Source organism: Podarcis erhardii, assembly GCF_964252035.2.
Source record: "Podarcis erhardii genome assembly, chromosome: 3".
NCBI lineage: Eukaryota > Metazoa > Chordata > Lepidosauria > Squamata > Lacertidae > Podarcis > Podarcis erhardii.
The window spans coordinates 124,677,852-124,695,796 of NC_138507.1; the positions used below are offsets into that span (position 1 = coordinate 124,677,852).

General features: G+C 57.6%; 1 protein-coding gene across 3 annotated transcripts; it reads right to left on the minus strand.

The window, feature by feature from the left end:
- Positions 1–37: 37 nt before the first annotated feature.
- Positions 38–16,936, minus strand: GTF3C2 (general transcription factor IIIC subunit 2). 3 transcript variants are annotated; one of them, XM_081856454.1, is made up of 19 exons: positions 16,737–16,936; positions 14,505–14,907; positions 12,710–13,094; positions 9,626–9,914; positions 9,400–9,494; positions 8,366–8,443; positions 7,921–8,022; positions 7,313–7,540; positions 6,649–6,760; positions 6,391–6,511; positions 5,386–5,417; positions 4,984–5,113; positions 4,629–4,773; positions 4,301–4,462; positions 3,898–3,985; positions 3,632–3,760; positions 2,281–2,433; positions 1,876–1,986; positions 38–831 (listed from the first exon to the last, which is right to left on the minus strand). In XM_081856454.1, the coding sequence occupies exons 2-19, from the start codon at positions 14,854–14,856 to the stop codon at positions 616–618; spliced, it is 2,928 nt and encodes a 975-aa protein (XP_081712580.1). In that variant the 5' UTR covers positions 14,857–14,907; positions 16,737–16,936; the 3' UTR covers positions 38–615. The 3 variants fall into 3 exon arrangements, with proteins under 3 accessions (XP_081712580.1, XP_081712579.1, XP_081712581.1); XM_081856453.1 differs by having other exon boundaries at positions 14,505–14,911; positions 16,737–16,935; XM_081856455.1 differs by having other exon boundaries at positions 12,710–13,091; positions 14,505–14,911; positions 16,737–16,934.
- Between the last annotated feature and the right edge of the window lie 1,009 nt (positions 16,937–17,945).

Genomic DNA, 17,945 nt, shown 5'->3' on the forward strand with positions numbered 1-17,945 from the left:
ATTTGGAGAGGGGGGTCCTCAGAAGAAAGAGCCGGCCTTTGAAACAAAACAAGTCACTTTAATAAGAACAACAGTTAAAGACAAGGAATGAGCTCAATGTGAGCAAGGCTGCTGTGCCCCCCCCCAAGAGGCTGGCGGGAGCAAAATGCCCAAAATGCATCTAGCAGGGAGCTGGTCCTGGGCCCCACGTGCCAAGCCAACCCCAGCTGGCCCATGTTGGGGGGGGGGGCAAAGGGTTGTTCCACTGGGCCAGCCAAAGGGAGGCAGAAACCCCCTCCCTGCCCTGGAGCTGTGGGTCACACATAGGGCAGGCTGGGAGAGACCCCTCACCCACCCCAGAGGCAAAAGCACAGAGTCATGGAGAGATGTCCAGTTTGGGGGCAGGGGCTGCTTCTCGCTCCCAGCCCCACTCAAGGGGAAAGGAGACACCCACAAGCCCCCTGGGGGTCTGGCCCCTTCTTGGGCTCCTCTGTAGCCGTGTCCGTCCTCACAATGCAGCCAGGATCCAGCCAGTCCGTCAGTGCCCTGCAAGATGCCCTCTTGGCTCTGGGCGCCTCGAACGAGATCCCCGCCTCCTCCACCTCGATTTCTGCCGGTGCTGGGGGGGGGGGTTGCTCAGCTGACGGCGGGATGTGCCCCCGGGGGCTCTGCTGCAGGGCTGCCCGCCTGCTCCTCCGTGTCGAACATGGCGCTGAACTGGGCCTGGCACTCGCGGAGGAGCTTGCGGCTGGGGGGGGAGGCCAGGGCCTGGAGGCAGTGCAGACGCACCAGGCCGGACTGGCCCCCCGACAGCAGCCAGGTGTGGCAGGCCAGGTTGGGGCTGAAGCGCACCTGCGGGAGAGGAAGGGCGTCAGACGGGGAAGCGCAAGGGGGGACGGACCCTGCCCCCCTTCAGGAGGGAGAGACTCCCTCCCTGGCTGATCCAGGGGGCTGAGAGACCAAGAGCCTGAGCGGCCAGGCTATGAGCTCTGGGAGGACTGAGGAAAGCGGCCGAGGGAAAACTCTCCTCTCTCTCCCCCCATGCGAGAACTTGCAGGTGCGCCATCACAATAATTTTATTATTATTTACACCCGGCCCACCTGGCTGGGCTTCCCCATGAAGAAGAAGGTTGGAGAATACAAAACAGATAAATGAAAGAACTTCTTCACACAGCGCAGTTAAACTGCAGAACTCCCTGCCACAGGAGGCAGCAACAGCCGCCATTCATGGAGGAGGGGGCTCTGGGGGGCTCCTGGCCAGGATGGCTCTGCTCTGCCTCTAGGGCTGGAGGCAGCAAGACTCCCCAATCCCCGTGGCTGGAACCCCCAAGACAGGAGAGCGGTCTTTTGCCTGGACCCTGCCTTTGTGATTCCCCCAGGCCTTGGGCTGGGCACTGGGAGGACAGGATACTGTGCTAGCTGCCCCCCCCCCCCGGTGGCCGGTTCTTCTGATGCTGCTAGGGGACCCCGCAAGCCAGAGACAGTACATGACACTTCCAAATGTCCGTTGTTGGAAACAAGCCAGAGTTGCTCTTGTGCCAGATTCTGCTTGCGGGTTTCCCTTGGGGGCACGGTGAGAAGAGGAAGCTGGATTCACAGGGCGCCCAACGGCCTGATCCCACTACAGTGGTACCTTGGGTTATGTACTTAATTCATTCCGGAGGTCCGTTTTTAACCTGAAACTGTTCTTAACCTGAAGCACCACTTTAGCTAATGCCGCCTCCTGCTGCCGCCACGCCGCCGGAGCATGATTTCTGTTCTTATCCTGAAGCAAAGTTCTTAACCCGAGGTACTATTTCTGGGTTAGCAGAGTCTGTAACCTGAAGCGTCTGTAACCCGAGGTACCGCTGTAATCCACTCTGAAGTTCACAGGGGTAGAGCCCGCCCCCTGCTCACCTTGTGCACGGCCTCCAGCTGCAAGCGCCCCAGTCCGTCCCCCTCCTTCTCCTCTTCCGCCGGTTGGGGCTTCTTTCTCCCTTTCCGCCTGAAGATGTTCTTGAAGCTCCTCTGGAGAGGGAAGGGGCGGGGCTGAGAGTTGGTGGGGCCAGGCCAAGGGGGGGGGGCTGCAGCTACATCCCAGGGGGGCCTCCTGCTGACAGCCGGCGATTGATGGGCTTGGGAAGGAGCCTTATCAGCCAGGAACAGACCACAGAACAGCAGCGCACTGGGGATCAGGGGGCAGGGGGAGGGGACACCCAGCGACCCCCCAGCACACCCAGGTTGCCCCTCCAGGAAGACATGAGGGGTTCAAGCAGCCCCCTGCCTCCCCCTTCCTTGCCCCCGTTTCCTCCAAGGCCTCACCAGGTCCGTGTCTCGGAAGAGGATGTAGTTCTGGGCCACGGACTCCTGGTACGTCCTGCCCTCCACGGGGGCCATGAGCCTTCTGCTGGGGGCTCCTGTCGACGCCTCCTGGTTGTGGAGGCCGCAGGGGAGCAGGCTGGCCTTGTAGACGGGCTGCGGAAGATGAGGAGGAGGAGGAGAGGGCATGGGGCACTGCCAGGCTCCAGAATCTGCCCCCCACCCCAAAGGAGCCCCCTTTCCTGGCACTTTCCTAGGCCCTGAAGAGGCTGAAGGAGAAAGATGACCACTTTGCTGTCTGGAGGGGAAGGAGACCTTTTTGGTTCCAACTCAAAGTGCTTAATGAAATCATCATTGGAAGGGACCTCAAGGGCCATCTAGCCTAGCTCCCTGCAATGCTGGAAGCTTTTGCTCAATGTGGGGCTTGGACCCACGGCCAAGACTGAGAGTCTCCTCGTCTACCAACTGAGGAGCCCTGCCCCCAAACCCGTCTGAGGGGAAAGGGACGTCATGAAGGCTTGGAGCTCCTTTGGACCTCAGCTCTTCTCTCAGAGGGCACAGAAGCCCACCACTGCCTTCAAGAGGGAGACCCTGTGACGCAGAGAGACTTTTCAGAGCTAAAGAGGGGGGCATTGGGGCTGAAAGCACCCACCTGCCCAGAGGGACTCCAGCCAAGGCAGCTGCTACCACCCACTGGATGCAGCCTGGACTACATCCATGAGGCTGGATGTAGGCAGGATGGGGTTGTGCAGAGTTGTGAAGGCAGCAGAGAACATTGTTGGCTGCCCACTCTCCACCTTAGAGCAGATTTATGCCACAAGGTGCCATAGGAAGGCACTGGACATAGTAAAAGATCCATCGCATCCTGGTCACTGTCTCTTCGAGCTCCTGCCGTCGGGACGGAGATACAGGACGATGAGGACAAGAACGAGCTGCCTCAAGAACAGCTTCTTCTCCAGAGCAATCTCGGCCCTGAATGGGAAACCTGGACTTTGAAAGTCATCTAATCTTCCTTGCTGTATTATACTGTATTGTTTTAATTAGTGTTTTTATAGTTGTTCTGATTTTGAGTGGAGTGCCCTACCTGGGTGGATGGAGCAGCCAAGTAATTTTCGTTGTCCCCGAGAGGGGGCAATGACAATAAAGATATTATTATTATTATTATTATTATTATTATTCCTTCATCCCCTGGGTGAGGGGAGGGTGGCCCAGGGACCTCCACCCCAGATCTAGAGGATGGATGGGTGGGGCAGGCCTTGCTTTCTCCCCTGCCGGACCGAAGGCTAAGCTTATGAGTCCCTTGCGGACCCCCTCCCTCCCTCCCTCCCTCCCGCTCAGCGGCAGCGACACCTACAAATCGGCGCTCCGACGGACGCTTGACGTTGTGCGGGTTGACGGACAGGTCAGGCATCATGGCCACCACCAGCTCCCCTGTGACGTCTCCGGCAGCCACTGTGTTGAGCCAGTCGGATCCAGAGATGCTCTGGAAGAGGGAGGGAGGGACGTCACCTGGGCCCACCCCCTTCTTCATTCCCCCCTCCCCAGAAATAAGAGGGCCCCCAGCGCCCCGAGGCTGCCCCACTGTTGCTCTCCAACGCACGAGGCAGAGACTCCGCTTACCCACACAGTGCCCTTCCGAGGGGCCACAAAGTAGGCCCGGAAGCCCAGGTAGCCGGCGTCCAGGTAGTGGATCCCACACAGGCCATACCTGCAATGCAAGGGGGGGGGGCGGGTGAAGAGCGAGGCAGCGGCCGGGAAGCAGACCATTCCCTGCCAAACAGGCCTCATTGTCAGAAAGCTCTTCTTAATTCCTGCCCCCTCCCCACCGCCAGCCTGACGCCTGCTGGGGTTGGGTTCTCCTGGCGGAGCAGGTCTTCAGAGCGAGGGCAGCCTCTGCCCCGCACAGAAAAGCACAGCGGCCAAGAAGATTCTCTGGATTTGAGCTGCCACAGCCCTCTCCCCCCTTGAGGATTCGGGAAGCCGTCCTGGCCAACAGCCCTCCCCTCTCCGCCCCCCAACTCACGAGGCATAGCAGTTGTCCTGGGCCACCGTGATGCCGCTGTAGGGCAGCAGCCAGGCGATCTCCGTGCTCAGAAAGCGCTTGATGCTCTGGAGCGGCTCGTACAGCCGCCGCAGGTCCCAGTACTTGATCTTGCGGTCGTTCCCGGCCGTCACCATGAAGTTGCTGGAGCAAGCAAGGGGGAGGCGGCTCAGCGATGGAGGTCCTGGCTAGGCCCAACCACTGGCAGGGTTGACCCACTCTGGGCTTGGTCCCTTTGGGGGTCTCCCCCAAGGCAGCCAGGGGAAGGAGGCTGGAGGAAGTCCCCCCCCCCGCTAAGCCCGGCCCCCACCTGTTGGCTTTGCACCACTGGATGTTGCGCACAGCGTGGTCGTGGGCCAGGAAGCAGTGGAAGGGGTAGAGCTTGAGGGAGCCGTCGGGCTGACGCACTCGCTGCAGCAGGGAGCAGCTGGCCAGGTTCCAGAGGGCCACTGTGCCTGGAAGAAGGGGAGGGGACAAGCAGAGAAGAGTAGGCCTGAAAGCAAGAATCCGGACTCCAGCATCCCTGACAGGCGGCCATCCAGCTGCCAGAGGAGGCAGAGGGGGCTGGGATTGGGAGCCTGTGCCGGGGGGGGGGGACACACACATCCCCCCTCAGAGCCTCCTTGGCACTTGGGCGTTTCAGCTGCAGAGCTTTCTCCTCTCACCATCATAGAATCCAGCCGCCAGGCGCTGGTGAGGCTTCGCTGGCATCCAGGCCAAGCTGAGACACTGTCCGCATTGGGAGGGGCTCCCGGCCTGGATGGCCCCCACCTGCAGGGAGGCCACGCACTGGACCTGCAGGGATGGAGGAGGAGCAGTTGGGGGGGGCAGGCCAGAGAAGGGCCCCCACAGAAACTCAGGGGTCGGGGGCCACCTTGGCACGCTCAAGATTCCCCCCTCCTACTGACCCCCCGACCCCCATGCAAAGGGGGCCTTTCCAGAGCTGCAGCTGGACCAATGAGCAAGCTCAGGGAGCCCCCCTTTGTCCCTGCCCCTCAGAACATGGGCAGCTTGGAGGGCTCAGGATGCGGCTCCAAGAGATCCTCCGCGGGGCTGGCAGGACGTACCTTGCAGATGGTGTGCCGGGGGGAGGACCCACCTAGGAGGAGGAAGGAGAGATGCTGTGAGGCCGGGAGCAGCCTCTGTGGGGTGAGAGAAAGCACCCCCCCCACACACCTCAGCCAAGCCAGATTGCCCCCTCCTACCTGACGCAAGCAAGGTTAGGATTCTCAGGCTGCTCAAGCCAAAGCCCCCCCCCCCCAGCAGGAACAAACGGTGCTCTAGACCCATCTGCAGGCAGCACCCTCATTCCGCGACTCAGGCTGGCTGCAGCCCCTGCCTTGTAAAAGAGACCTTTTTAAAAAGGCATCTGCAGAGAAACTGCCCCATAGCTTTTAGGGTGGCAGCGGAGCAGTTGCTTCAGAAGGATTGCCTCCGTGTCAGAGGGATCTCCGAGACGCAGGCCGGGGGGAAGAGGGCTCTGGGGCTGGGGCAGCAGCCGCCTTCGCCAAGGTCCTCCTTGGATCAGGAGATGGAGATGAAGGGGGCGGGGCGAGGCTGGCTGGCTGGCTGCACCTCCGTCAGGGAGCCAGCTGTCAGCCAGAGATGCCCTGGAAGGCACTGCCAGGCAGAGGCCTGAGCAGTGGAGTCTCATGGAGGGCGTGTCTGGAGAGGGAGGTGGGACTCAGCCTCCTTTATCCACACCGAGGAGGCAGGGCTGAGCACCCCCAAGGCCGCCCGCCTGCAGCCTCATCCATCACTCCTGCAGACAGATATCATTACAAGGCTCATTAGCTGATACGGCTGGCTGAGCACTCAGGTTGCACCCCCCAGCCCCACCAGGGAGGGGCCAGCTGCCTCTGCCAGAACGTTTTGGGTGAGAGACTCTCTTCCGCCACCCCATAAAACAGCCCTGAGCTGGCAAAACACCAGGCGAGGCAGAGAAAGAGAGAGAGAAAGAAAGAGAAATAGATGCTCCTTTCCACCCCCCAAGGGAACCACACTGGCCCAGCCCTGGGCCCAGCCCTCCCCATGACCCAGGGGAGGAGGGGTCCCTTCACGGCTCTTCCTACCTGTTACCTGGGCTCTCCGGGAGCCACGCAGGTCCTCTGCGTGAGGCAGGCTGTACAGCAGCACCTTGCCGTCAGAGAAGGCCACGGCCAGCAGCCCCAGCCGGCTCATCTGGGAGGGCGACTGTTGGGGACAGGAGAGAGAGCTGGGAAACGCCACGCTGTGGGGCCCAGCAAGCGACTGGCTCTGCCAGCCCCCCCTCCCCCCCCCCCCCGGCAGGCTCTGTGCTCTCTCTCAAGTGCATTGGGAAGCGGGTGTACCTTGTGGTGGGTGGCAGGGGGCTCCCAGGCACCGCTGGGACAGAACTTCATATCCCAGATGCAGCCGTGGTCGGTGGCAATGCCATAGGCCAGTCCTGGCTTGGTGGCTGACCTGGGAAGGGGAGAGAAGGCGGGGGGAGGCGGTCATAGCACAGGTGCAGCCTGGCCATTCAGACCCCAGCACAGCAGCGTGGCCACATCTTGGAGAGGGAGCCCAGGGGTCATCTGGCCCAACCCCCTGCAGCGAAGGAAGGACCGCTAAAGCATCTCTGGCAGGCGGCCATCCAACCTCTGCTGAGCAAGAGAGGGAGCCCAGTCCACTGCTGAACAGCTCAGACTGGCAGGAAGGCCTTCCTTGGAACTTGAATCCTCCCCTCCAGAGCAGCAGCAACACGTTCACCCTGTCTTCCTTGTGGCAGCTCTCCTCTCCCCCCCCCCCCACTTGTGGCCTCTTTCATGCCAGGGGCCCAGAGAGGCCCAGCTCACAGGTGCCAGCCTCTCTGGTCCGGCGGCAGAGAAAGCCCCTCCTAGCCTGCCCTCCCGCCTTGCCCAGGGGTCCCTGCTGAGCTCCACTGGGTGGCCACCAGGCTGCCCTGGGGCTGAAGCCAGGGGAAGGCAGGGCCCAGGAGCGCTCCTGCAGGGGGCCTGGGAGCTCCCCACTCACCCTGCCTCCTGCTGGAGGGGCCCCAGCTCCCAGAGCTGGAGCAGCGCTGGCCCCGTGTGGGTCCCTGCCAAGCTGTGCCGGTCGTCCATGCCGGGGTTGCAGTAGATGGCTGCGTACTGGGAGGCCAGGGCACCTTCTGGGGTGGGGCACCACTCCATGGCCCAGATGGGACCCCCCACAAAGAAGGTGACGTCCAAGCACTCCTCGTGGGGCTGCAAGGCGTTGAACCTGCCAGAGGGGAAAGAGGAGGGGGGTCTTGCCAAGGGGCTCACAGGCCGGGAGTCTCCCTTCCAACAGGGCAGATGAAGCTCCGTCCTGAAGGAGGGCAGGGCTGGCCACCAAGAGGATTAGGCAAATTCACGGAGGAGGAGACGGCTCTCAGTGGCTACCTCTCTGCCTCCAGAGTCAGGCTCTGGAAGCCCCAGGACGGGTGATTTGCTCTTGTGCTCAGAACCTGCTGGCTGTTTCCCACAGGCAACTGAGAACAGGGAGCTGGACTCCTGGGGCCTTGGCCCGATCCCACAGGCAGTTCCTGGGCTCTTCCAAGTACTGCAAGAGGGACTCTCGGCTGAAAGGCGGGAGAGACGTTTACATAAAGTGACCAGCACCTGTTGATCCGGTAGAGGACGCTGCTTTCTTCGTGGAGGCCTTCGCGCTTGATGCAGAAGAGCGGGGACTTGGTCTCGCTGGGGAGGTATTCCTCAGCTTCGCTTTGGAAGAGGAAGGCGGAAAGAGGGGAAACTCACTCCAAGGATCTCCTTGACACACACACACACACACACACACACACACACACTCTGACCCCTTTGGGCTCTCAAAAGAGGCTGGGCTGCACATGCAAAATACCCTCTTTCCTGGTGGAGATTTGGGGCTCCTCCTGCTGGTGGTGGCAGTGGCAAAGGGCCCAGAGGGCATGGCACGCGGGGCACCCTCTCCCTGCTCTCTCCCCAGCATGCACTCCCTCCCCCCATTATTGCAACCGCCAACCTGGGTCCAGGTGTTCTTCAGAGTTACTGGCAACTGCCCCCCCTTCTTTGTCAGGAGGCCACTCACCTCTCCGAGAGGAAGATCCACTTCCGGGCAGAGGGCACCCACTCTGGAAACTCCCAGTGGGAGTAGAGCTGCTCACGCCTGCAATCAAACACAGCCACCTGGTGTCAGAGAGAAGTGCAGGAGGGAAGGGGACCAGCCCAGAGGGCGACATCACCACCAGGGCATCCCTGCAGCCTCAGCAGGAACAAACCCAGGCAGTCCTCTGTAGTGATCAGGTGGGATTGCTACGAGGAATTATAAAAAATATGGAGCAAGCCATTTGTGTCAGCAATGAAAGCACTGAGCCATGTTGATATCATTTCTGATCAATCCACACCTCTGCGTCTCTGTCCAATTTCTCTGCCTGAGAGGCACATACAAGCATCCTAAACACAGGCCAGTTGCTTCACCAGCCATCCTGGGCCATAAAGATAGTAGGTAACTTCTTTGATGTACTTTTCATTGGTTTTGTTAATCTTAGGGCCAGGAAATAGAGTTCCACACAGGAGGTGATAGAGATACCTATCTTTCCTTGCCATCCTTCCCCTCGTGTTTACTGCTTGTTTAGACCTCTGGGGTTGCTGAATGCATTCCTCCTCTAGTCCTCTTTTATTTACCCCAGAATGTATGGATGCTCAAATTAGCTCTTCGTAGTTTTAACTTTAACTTTGTCCCCACGTGGGGTTTTTTGAAATGCTCAGAGGAAATCTGATTGGTTCTTATGGACACTATGTAAAAAGTTCTTTTGTGAATAAAACAACCTGGGCCGGAGGGTGGACGGATTATTATTATTGGCACCCCTCCCATAGTCTTGCTGGTCAAGCCTCATGTGTATTTTATTAATCAGAGTACAATCCTTCCTTGCTTTTGGGACACAACAGTCCTCGCTCTCCGAGGCCCCAGCTGGAGTCTCTGGAACCCGCACCAGCCTGAATGTTTAGCTCTGTCCCGGCGGCAGCAGCAGCAGCACAACTGCAAGGCAGGGACCCTCCCCATTCCTGTGCTTCAGTTCCCCCACCAGCAAGGCAAAGTGGGGCAGCCAGCCCCAGACTTACACGCGGTGGGTGACGGAGAGCGCCTTCCAGATGGGGGCCATGATGGAGTTGTGTAAGCCGTTGGACGCAAACCCTCGGCAGTGGCTCTTGGGCCTCTGGGGAGAAGGAGGCGGGGGTCAGAGACAGAGGCCCACGGAGCCCACCCTCCCAAGCCGACAGCCCCAGAGAAGGGCTGGGCTTGCTCTTCATTCACAGAGGCCTCTGAGCTGACCACCAGGATAGTCACCGCTGCTCCACGCAGGCCGGGCTCCAGGTCAGAGTCGGAGACCTCGCTGAGCCGCAGGTCGCTGTCCTCTCCCTCCTCTTCCTCCTCCTCCTGCTGCAAGAGCCCTTCCTCCGAGGGGTTGAAATCTGCATCCTCCTCGCTCTCCCGTTTCTGGCTCTGGGGCTTCCGGCCTCGCCGCTTCCGGCTGGGCTCCTCCGGCCGCGGGGCGTTCTCCAAGGGCTCGCTGCAAGCGGGCGGCTGGTACACAGAGGTCAACTCTTCGGCCAGCTCCTGCAGGTACAGAAGGGCTCTGCGGGCCGAAGGGGAGGGAGCAGGGACAAATGGTCACAAGACCCCCCAGATCTTCAGGGCAAGAGCCAGAACTGAAGAAGGGGGGGACGGGGGGGGGGCTGCAGCAGGTGCCAAACACAGCCCGCCTGGGTCCAGCCCCTCCCCATCCTCTGGGCCAAAGGGCTGCTTGCAGAAGTCCTGCAGCTGCAAGTTCCACACAAATTCTGGAAGCTCCCATGAGAGGCAGTGAGGACTAGCGACTTGGATGGTTTTAAAAGAGGATTAGACAAATTCACGGAGAATAAGTGGCTCCCAGCCTGGATGGCTGTGCTCTGAGCCTCCCCCCCCCCCGTCAGAGGCAGCAATGCTTCTGACTCCCAGCTGCCTGAAACTGCAGCCACCTTGCACTGGGGTCCTGCTTGCTTGCATCCCATAATGGGCTTCTGCTTGGCCACTGTCAGAAGGGGATGATGGGCCAGGAAGGCCACTGGCCTGATCCACCGGGGCTCTTCCCACGTTCTTATATTCTTTGTCCAGTTATTGTGACACAGACCCTGCAGAGTGCCAACACCAGCTCCCTCCTCTCTCTGCATCTTTCTGCAGAACTTTGCCTTGCATGCAGATATCGGCAGAGTCAGTCAATTTGTTGACTAGGATTTCTTTAATCTTTTCCCAGTTGGTTTTTGCTTTAGGAACTTGATCCAAAACACGAACAACTGGAGGACAGCTTCCACTGAAAGCCCAGCAGAAAACAGGCCCCACTTCGCCCCAACTCCATGAGGTCATGGGGGGGGGGCAGCGTGTTCTGCCTGCATCCAGGTGAGGCCCCTGTGGAGTCCTGTTTCCCACTTCCTGAAAACCTCTTAGGACGTCCTGACCTGCTCAGAAGGAGAGGTGCCTGGATCAGCCTAAAGGTTCCTTTAATCTAGGATCCTGTTCTCAGGGGGGCCAACCTGATGCTCCACAGATAAGCCCACCAGCATGACTGGAGCAGGGGAGCCCCCTGCCTACCTGTGACTCCCAGAATCTGGGATTCAGACGCTGCTGCTTCCGAAAGGGGAGGCGGAACACAGCCATGGTAGCTAGTAGCCGCTCACGGCCTTCTCCTCCCCCAACTGGGATGGCTTTAAAAGAGGATTAAACCCATTTACAGAGGAGAATGAATCCATGATTCCATGCATGGTTAGCAATGGCTACTAGTCACGGTGGCTCAGCTCTGCCTCTAGTTGGAAGCAGCAAAGCCTCGGAAGTCCAGGGGCTGGAAACTGCTGAAGAGGAGACTGGGGCTCTTGTGCTCAACTCCTGTTTGCATCTGGTCGGCCACTGGGAGAACAGGATGCTGGACTGCCTTCCGGTTGGTCACTCAGTAATGGCAGTCGGGAGCTCTTTCGGCTGAAAGAGCCCCAGCGCTTTAAAGTAGGGGGACACCACGAGAGCATTGTGGTTCCCCAAAAAACCCCTCATATTGGGCGTTCTGAGGACCTGGAGATCCGGCGGGTGCCTTTTCGTGACTCCCCCATTCCTCAGTAAGCTTGTAAGAGCCCCGAGAGCGAGCGGGGTTGGAGACGCGGCACAGCGGAAACGATTGCTTCCTTCTAAGTGCGAAGCTCCGAGACTGGTGATCGTGAGTGGCCAATTCCTTCTTGAAAAAAATGGCTTAAAATTTGGAACTGTAAGTAAAAACAAAGTACTAATTCGAAAAAATCAGCGGGAAAAAAGGGATTTAAAAACGGAGGTTGGTCCCTTTTGTTGGAGGAACTTAGAATTGGTGTGCAAAGACAGAAGCCTTAAAGGAAAAACGACCTTTGAAACTCATTGTATTCTGCAGCTGTCTGGTTATACTTTAAAGTGGCCAAAAGTGTCTTTTCCCTTTAGGATTGACTACAAATATTTATAAAAAAGGGGAACTTGGGGGGGGGGGGGAATTTCTCCCTTCTCAGCCTGTTTTTAAAGAACAGGGAGGCTGCTGTCTGGCTGACACCTGTGGGACTGGTGGAGGGAATCTGCTTTTCTTTCTCACTACACCAAGCTGTGGGACTGACCTTGAAATTCCTAAGCCATTATGTGTGCAGACAAAACAAGACATGGCTCTAAAAATCAACGCTTTGAGGAGTCGGTAATGACAATACTGAATGATATTAGAGATGGTTTAAATCATAATACAGCAAACATAGAAAAGTTGGACAAAAGGTCTGAAGCTATAAACTAATTGGAAAAGCTTGCAAACACCAGATAGGCTTAGAATTTAAATATGCAATGTGATGAATTAATATGTTTAATGCTGAATTGGAAAGAAAGATGTTAAGTGATTAAGTTAATTTTATAAGAATACTGGTTTTGGAAAACCGTTAAAATGATATACACTGAAATTCAACCAGGGGGATACGAGGAGGTCACTTAAAAATGTTAATAAGATTAGTCTTAATAAGGTTATGATTTATGTTTGTTGGTTTATTTGTTTAAAATTTTGTGAAAAATCAATTTAAAAAATTGGGGGAAAAAAGAGACCAGGATACTGGACTAGATCGGCCGCTGGCTTACTCCAGCAGTTTTTTCTTCTGCCCTTATAGAACCTCCGGGTCCAGAGGCAGTCTATCTAGATTCCTTGGGGCATTTGGCCACCTTAAGTATAGGATGCAACAGGCCTGATCAAGCAGTCTCTCTTTACATTCAACCCCCTTTTAAAGCCTTCCAAGCTGGTGGCCATCGCTGCTTCCTTTCCCCCTGTGCCTAAGAAGGCAGCGCCACTCCTGCTCAGTAGTCAAAGAACTACCAGCGAGTTCCTCCCCCTGCTCGTCAACGCCTCTCGCTTACACTTTTGCCGCCCTCCGCTTTGGGCGCCCCCCGGGCGTCGTCTCCAGACAGTCCAGCCCTCCATCACCGGCCAGCAGCTTCTGTTGGCAGAGGGCTTCGGGCGCCGGACACTCGAGTCCCTGCGACAGCTTCCTCAGGAGCAGCTCAGCCTTGGACTTGCGCCCCCGCTTCTTCGGCACTTTCACAGGCAGGGGCGGGCCGTTCTCCGAAGGCCCGGGGGCCTGGGGGGGTCCCTGGGGCTCCTGGCAGGCAGGGCCTCTGCAGGCGGCGCCTCTCTTCTTGCGGGGCCTGCGACCACGCTGGCGCTTCTGGGCGGACGGGAGAGCTGCCGGCTGCTCTTTGGCAGGAACCAAGGCTGCCTCTGGGGAAGCGCAGAGTCCATCTGCTTGGAAAAGGAAGGGCCAGGTTAGGTAAGCAGCCGCTGCCATGCCAGGCAGAAGAGGGCTCCCAGCTCCTGCCTCCCCTTCCCCACTTCCAGCCTCAGCTCCCCACAAGTGAAGCCTGCCATGGAGCCATGGATGGACTTATTTTTCTATGGAGGGCTGCACATGGCCTCTTTCTCCACAGGGGTCATTTTGTCAGGCCTGCAGCACACAGGTAGAGAAGGATTAACTTCTCCGCACACATGGCAACCCTAGCAAAAAAGACCTCATTAGCACAGTAGTTAGGGTTAACAAAAAAGGTCCTCCCAGTCAAGCCGATGGGAGCTCCTCCTCTCGCAAAAAACCATCATTGCTGCACTTTTATTTATTTATTTCATTTATATCCCGGCTTTTCCTCCAAGGGGCTCAAGGTCATGGGGACGGTTCTCCACTCATTTTATTCACACAACAACCTTGTGAGGTAGGTGAGGCCGAGGGGCAGTGACTGGCTCTCAAGGTTACCCAGTGAGCTTCACAGCTGAGCGTGGATTCAGCCCCTGGTCTCCCAAGATCTAGTCCAATGCTCCAACCACTGCACCACACTGTGACCGTGGCAGTGACCACAGAGTATGATTGTGGCTGTGTCCTTAACTGTGGAGTCCAGCAGCTGCTCCTCCAGCACACCTGGGGCCTCAGGGGCTTCCTCAGCACTCCTCCCAGTCCCTGCAGAGTTACAGGTTCTACCCAAATCCTCCCCACAAGCTCATCAGCCTCCTTCCTACAGAACCATTTCTGCCGAGATTTCAGGTGCTGTGATGCTGCCACAACTCCCTCCTTCCCACAACTCCCCAAAGGCATCACCCTCCCTAAGATAAAGGCAGGACCTGCCCCTTCATCCCCCCTCCTTCTGCACCAGATTATCTCCCTGCACGGCAGAATGGAAGCAGACAGCCACCCCCCCTCCATTTCCCGGGCACGTTCAGTAAGGAGGACCTGCTTGCCCAAGGGGCCCATGCCTAATTTTGCAGCTCCTTCAGCAAGCCCTGGCCCTCCTCCCAGGCAGATCCCAGAGGGTCCCCAAAGTCTGGATTAAGCAAAATAAGCCCTGCTTAGGGTATCAAGGGAAGGCGGGCACAACAGAGATGGTCACAGGTTAGCTGGTCACAGATCACTCCGTTGAGAGCTCATTTTCTCAGTTTCATTTCAAAAATATTTTTTTATTTTACGGTTAATTACTGTTTAGATTTTGAATTCAATACATATGGGGGCATCAAAATCTTCTAAGTGCTTAGGGCCTCTAAAGGTCTTAATCCGGTCCGGCATGACACTCTGAAGCGGCTTCCTGGAGGCCTTGGGGTTGGGGAGTCCCCTTCTGCAAGCCTCCTTCTGCCTGTGGTTTACAGGATCCCAGCCACTGGCCCCCAGAGACGTACCAAGGGCTTCCCGACCGCCTGTCTCCTCTGCTTGCCCCTTCAGCTGTGTAGAAGGCGGCTTGCCTTTGGTCTCTAGGCCGCTCTTCTTGCAGGGGGGGCTCTGGGGCTTGGGCCATTCTTCCTGCGGGCAGCTTTCCGTAGGGGGGCCTGTGGCTGCTGCTGTGCTTGCCTCGCTCAGACACGCTGCTCCCGCCGAGGCCAGCGCTTCTGGGGCAGGATAGTTCTGCCCGCCCCAGCAAGGGTCTCTACGGCAAGGCTCCATGCAAAGGATACGGCTGGCGCATCCATCTGCTCGGTCTGCGGCTTCCCTGGCTATCCCCATGGCACAGCTTGGCGTGGGGCAAGGTTCCATGAAGGCACCACAGTGACTCAGGCAGGCGCGACTCCCATCTTGGACTGGGACCTGGCTGTGAAAGAGAGAGGCAAAGGAACAAGGAAAGCTGTGGGGAGGACAGTCATCTCAGATCAAATAAGCAGATGAAAGAAACGGCGCTGTTCTAATTATTTTATTGCATTTAGATCCCATGTTTTTCTCCAAGGAGCTCACATAAATGTCATTGGGGTTAAATTATTCTACTTATTTTGAACACACTTTGGGGGGCTGCTTTTTGCCAAGAACATGTTCACACATCAGAGTTTTATGCATGAGGTTACTACTACAGTCATACCTCGGGTTGACGTAGCGTCGGGTTAAGCATTTTCGCGCTGCACTCTGCGGCGACCCAGAAGTAACAGAGTGCGTTACTTCCGGGTTTTGCTGCTCACGCATGCGCAAACGCTCAAAATGACATCACGGGCATGCGCGGAAGCACCGTGACAAGCGTTCACGGGTTGCGTTCGCTTCAGGATGCGAACAGGGCTCTGGAACGGATCCCGTTCGCATCCAGAGGTATCACTGTATAATCAACCATACAGCACCAAGATGGCAATTTTCCAGTATTAGAAAAACTGTGGAAATGTAACGTGAGCCAAATAACTAGTATAAACCTAACGTTATATTACAGTTATCTTAGGTTTCATAAAATGATCTTTGAAATTCCCCCATGTGTAAACCACCCTGAGATCTTCAAAAGATGGGCGGTATACAATTTTAAGAAATAAAATGAATAAATGAATGAATATTAGTTTCACAACCACCCTGTGAGGTGGGTTAGGCTGAGACAGTGAATGATTCAAGCTCACCCAGTGAGCTTCCTTGTTGTGGGAATTTGAACTCTGGTCTCTTGGGTTGCCTGAGCAGAAAGGGGGGTGGGTTTGGGTGTGAGCAGAAAGGGGGCGCTGTGGGCCTTTTGCTTCAGCAGCAGGAAACCTTCTGCACTCAGGGAGGCTCCTCACACCACTTGGACCCCTCAGGGGGCACAGCAGCCAGCTCATCCCTAAGGGGTTGGAGCATCCATGGGGCTCAGGTGAAGCTCAACTGTAAAAATAAATGTCGCAAACCCGGGAAGGATTCAATAATAATAATAACAATAATAATAATAATAATTTATTATTTATACCCCGCCCATCTGGCTGGGCTTCCCCAGCCACTGTGGGCGGCTTCCAAAAGAATATTTAAATACTGTGATACATCAAACATTAAAAGCTTCCCTAAACCGGGCTGCCTGTTCAAAGCTCAAGAGACAGGGGGAAATCCCTCCACCACCTATGTTAGATAGCAAAACAGGACAGGCTGTTGCACATGCACTCTTAACATATCCTGCTTTTATTTTATTCTACCAGATACGGCTTGACTCATTCGTCTGAGATACCTGAATGGTTTTTGTTACCCCTTAAAGTGGGCAATCGATCAAGTGACACAGATTAATCTGGAGAGTTTAATGCCCTGCTGGACAGCCTGGATAGCTCAGCTGGGGAGAGGCTGGTGCTGATAACGCCAAGGCTGCAGGTTCGATCTCTGCCTAATTCTGCATCGCAGGGGGCTGGACTAGATGATCCTCCGGGACCCTCCCAAGGATCAGCCTTGGCGCCCAGAGCTGATGTGCTGGGGATCCAGTGGGATCCCTGACCGGGACTTGCTGCCTGGCCAGGGCCGCTCCCCCCCCCCGCATCGGGGGCAGCATCTCGGGGCCCCGTCCCCCCCCTCGCCGGGCAGGCGAGACCCCCGAGCGGGAGACCCTCCGGCGGGGGCGCGGCCCAGCGCCCTTTCCGCGGAGAAGGAGGCCCGCCCGCCCGCCCGCCCGGCGCCCGCGGAGGCGCCCTTGGCCCTGGCGCCTCCGGCCCGCGCCTCACCTCTCGCTCGCCGAAGCCGGTCTCCGGCCGAAGCAGCGGCGGCAGCGGCGGCCCCAGCAGCCAAGATGGCGGCCGCCACGGGCGCACAACGATGACCGCACGCCCCTGACGTCACTTCCGTCCCGCGACGCGGAAGCTCTCCCGGCGGCGTTGGCGGCTGTTCCCCGCCTCCTTCATCCGCTCGCCGCGGGCGTCGCAGCCCCGGGTGCCGCCTTCGCCTTCGCGCTCCCGTCCCGCCGCCCCTTCGGCCGCAGCTGCGACGAGCGGAACCGCGCGAGCCCCGCCCCCTCCGCGGTGGCCGCTGACGTCACTTCCTCCGCGCGCCTGGCTGGGAAAGGGGCTGCAGCGCCCCCTGGCGGCCGAGGCGCCGCGCGCAGCTTCTTTGTTCCTCCCGCGGCGGGTCGAGGGGCGTGGGAACGCGGAGACACGCGTCGGATCCGCGGGAGGCCCCAAGGGCAACGCAGCCGAAGCAGCCGGCGAGGCGCCTTCGCCAAGCGAGCTGTGGGTCTCTCGGGCCCGTTGCCTGGGGCCACAGTCCCCCCAGCTTCTAAGGGGCTGCAAGGAGCCCTTTGGCTTAAGGCAGTGGCTCGGCCCCCCCCCGCCCCACACCGACACCCCCCATCACAGGGCGGTAGCGTGGGAAGGGACCCCGAGGTTCATCCAGTCCAACCCCCTGCAAGGCAGAATCTTAGCTGAAGCCTCCATGACAGACCAGGAAGGCTCCTTCACACTCTCATTTTTGCTGGTCCAAGAGGAACAGGAGATAACAGGCTTTTGGGGGTCTTCACCTGACCCCCCCCCCCCATAATCTGACACAAGCCTGGACAAAAGTTTAGCAGGAATAATAAGCCCAGAGAAAAGGGGACATTTGGATAGGCCCTTCGTGACGAGCTGACAATACTTTGCTTTAAATGTAATAGGGCTGCCGGGGTTTTTGTCCTGTGTTTTCATGTTTACACTGATTTTTCTGTAAAGTGCCCTGGGTTTGTTCCAAGAAGGTGGCCCAAAAAGTGGGCAAAGAAATCAGTGAGCATCCTTGGGCCACAAGAATCAACCAGGACCTGAACAGAATCAGGCTCTGCTGTGATTGGCACTTCCTTTAATGCTGTGAACCGCCCTGTGATCTTCGGATGAAGGGCACTATAGAAATTCAATAAATAATAATACTTACTTTAAAAGATTTCAAACCACCTTGGGGCCTATCGGGAG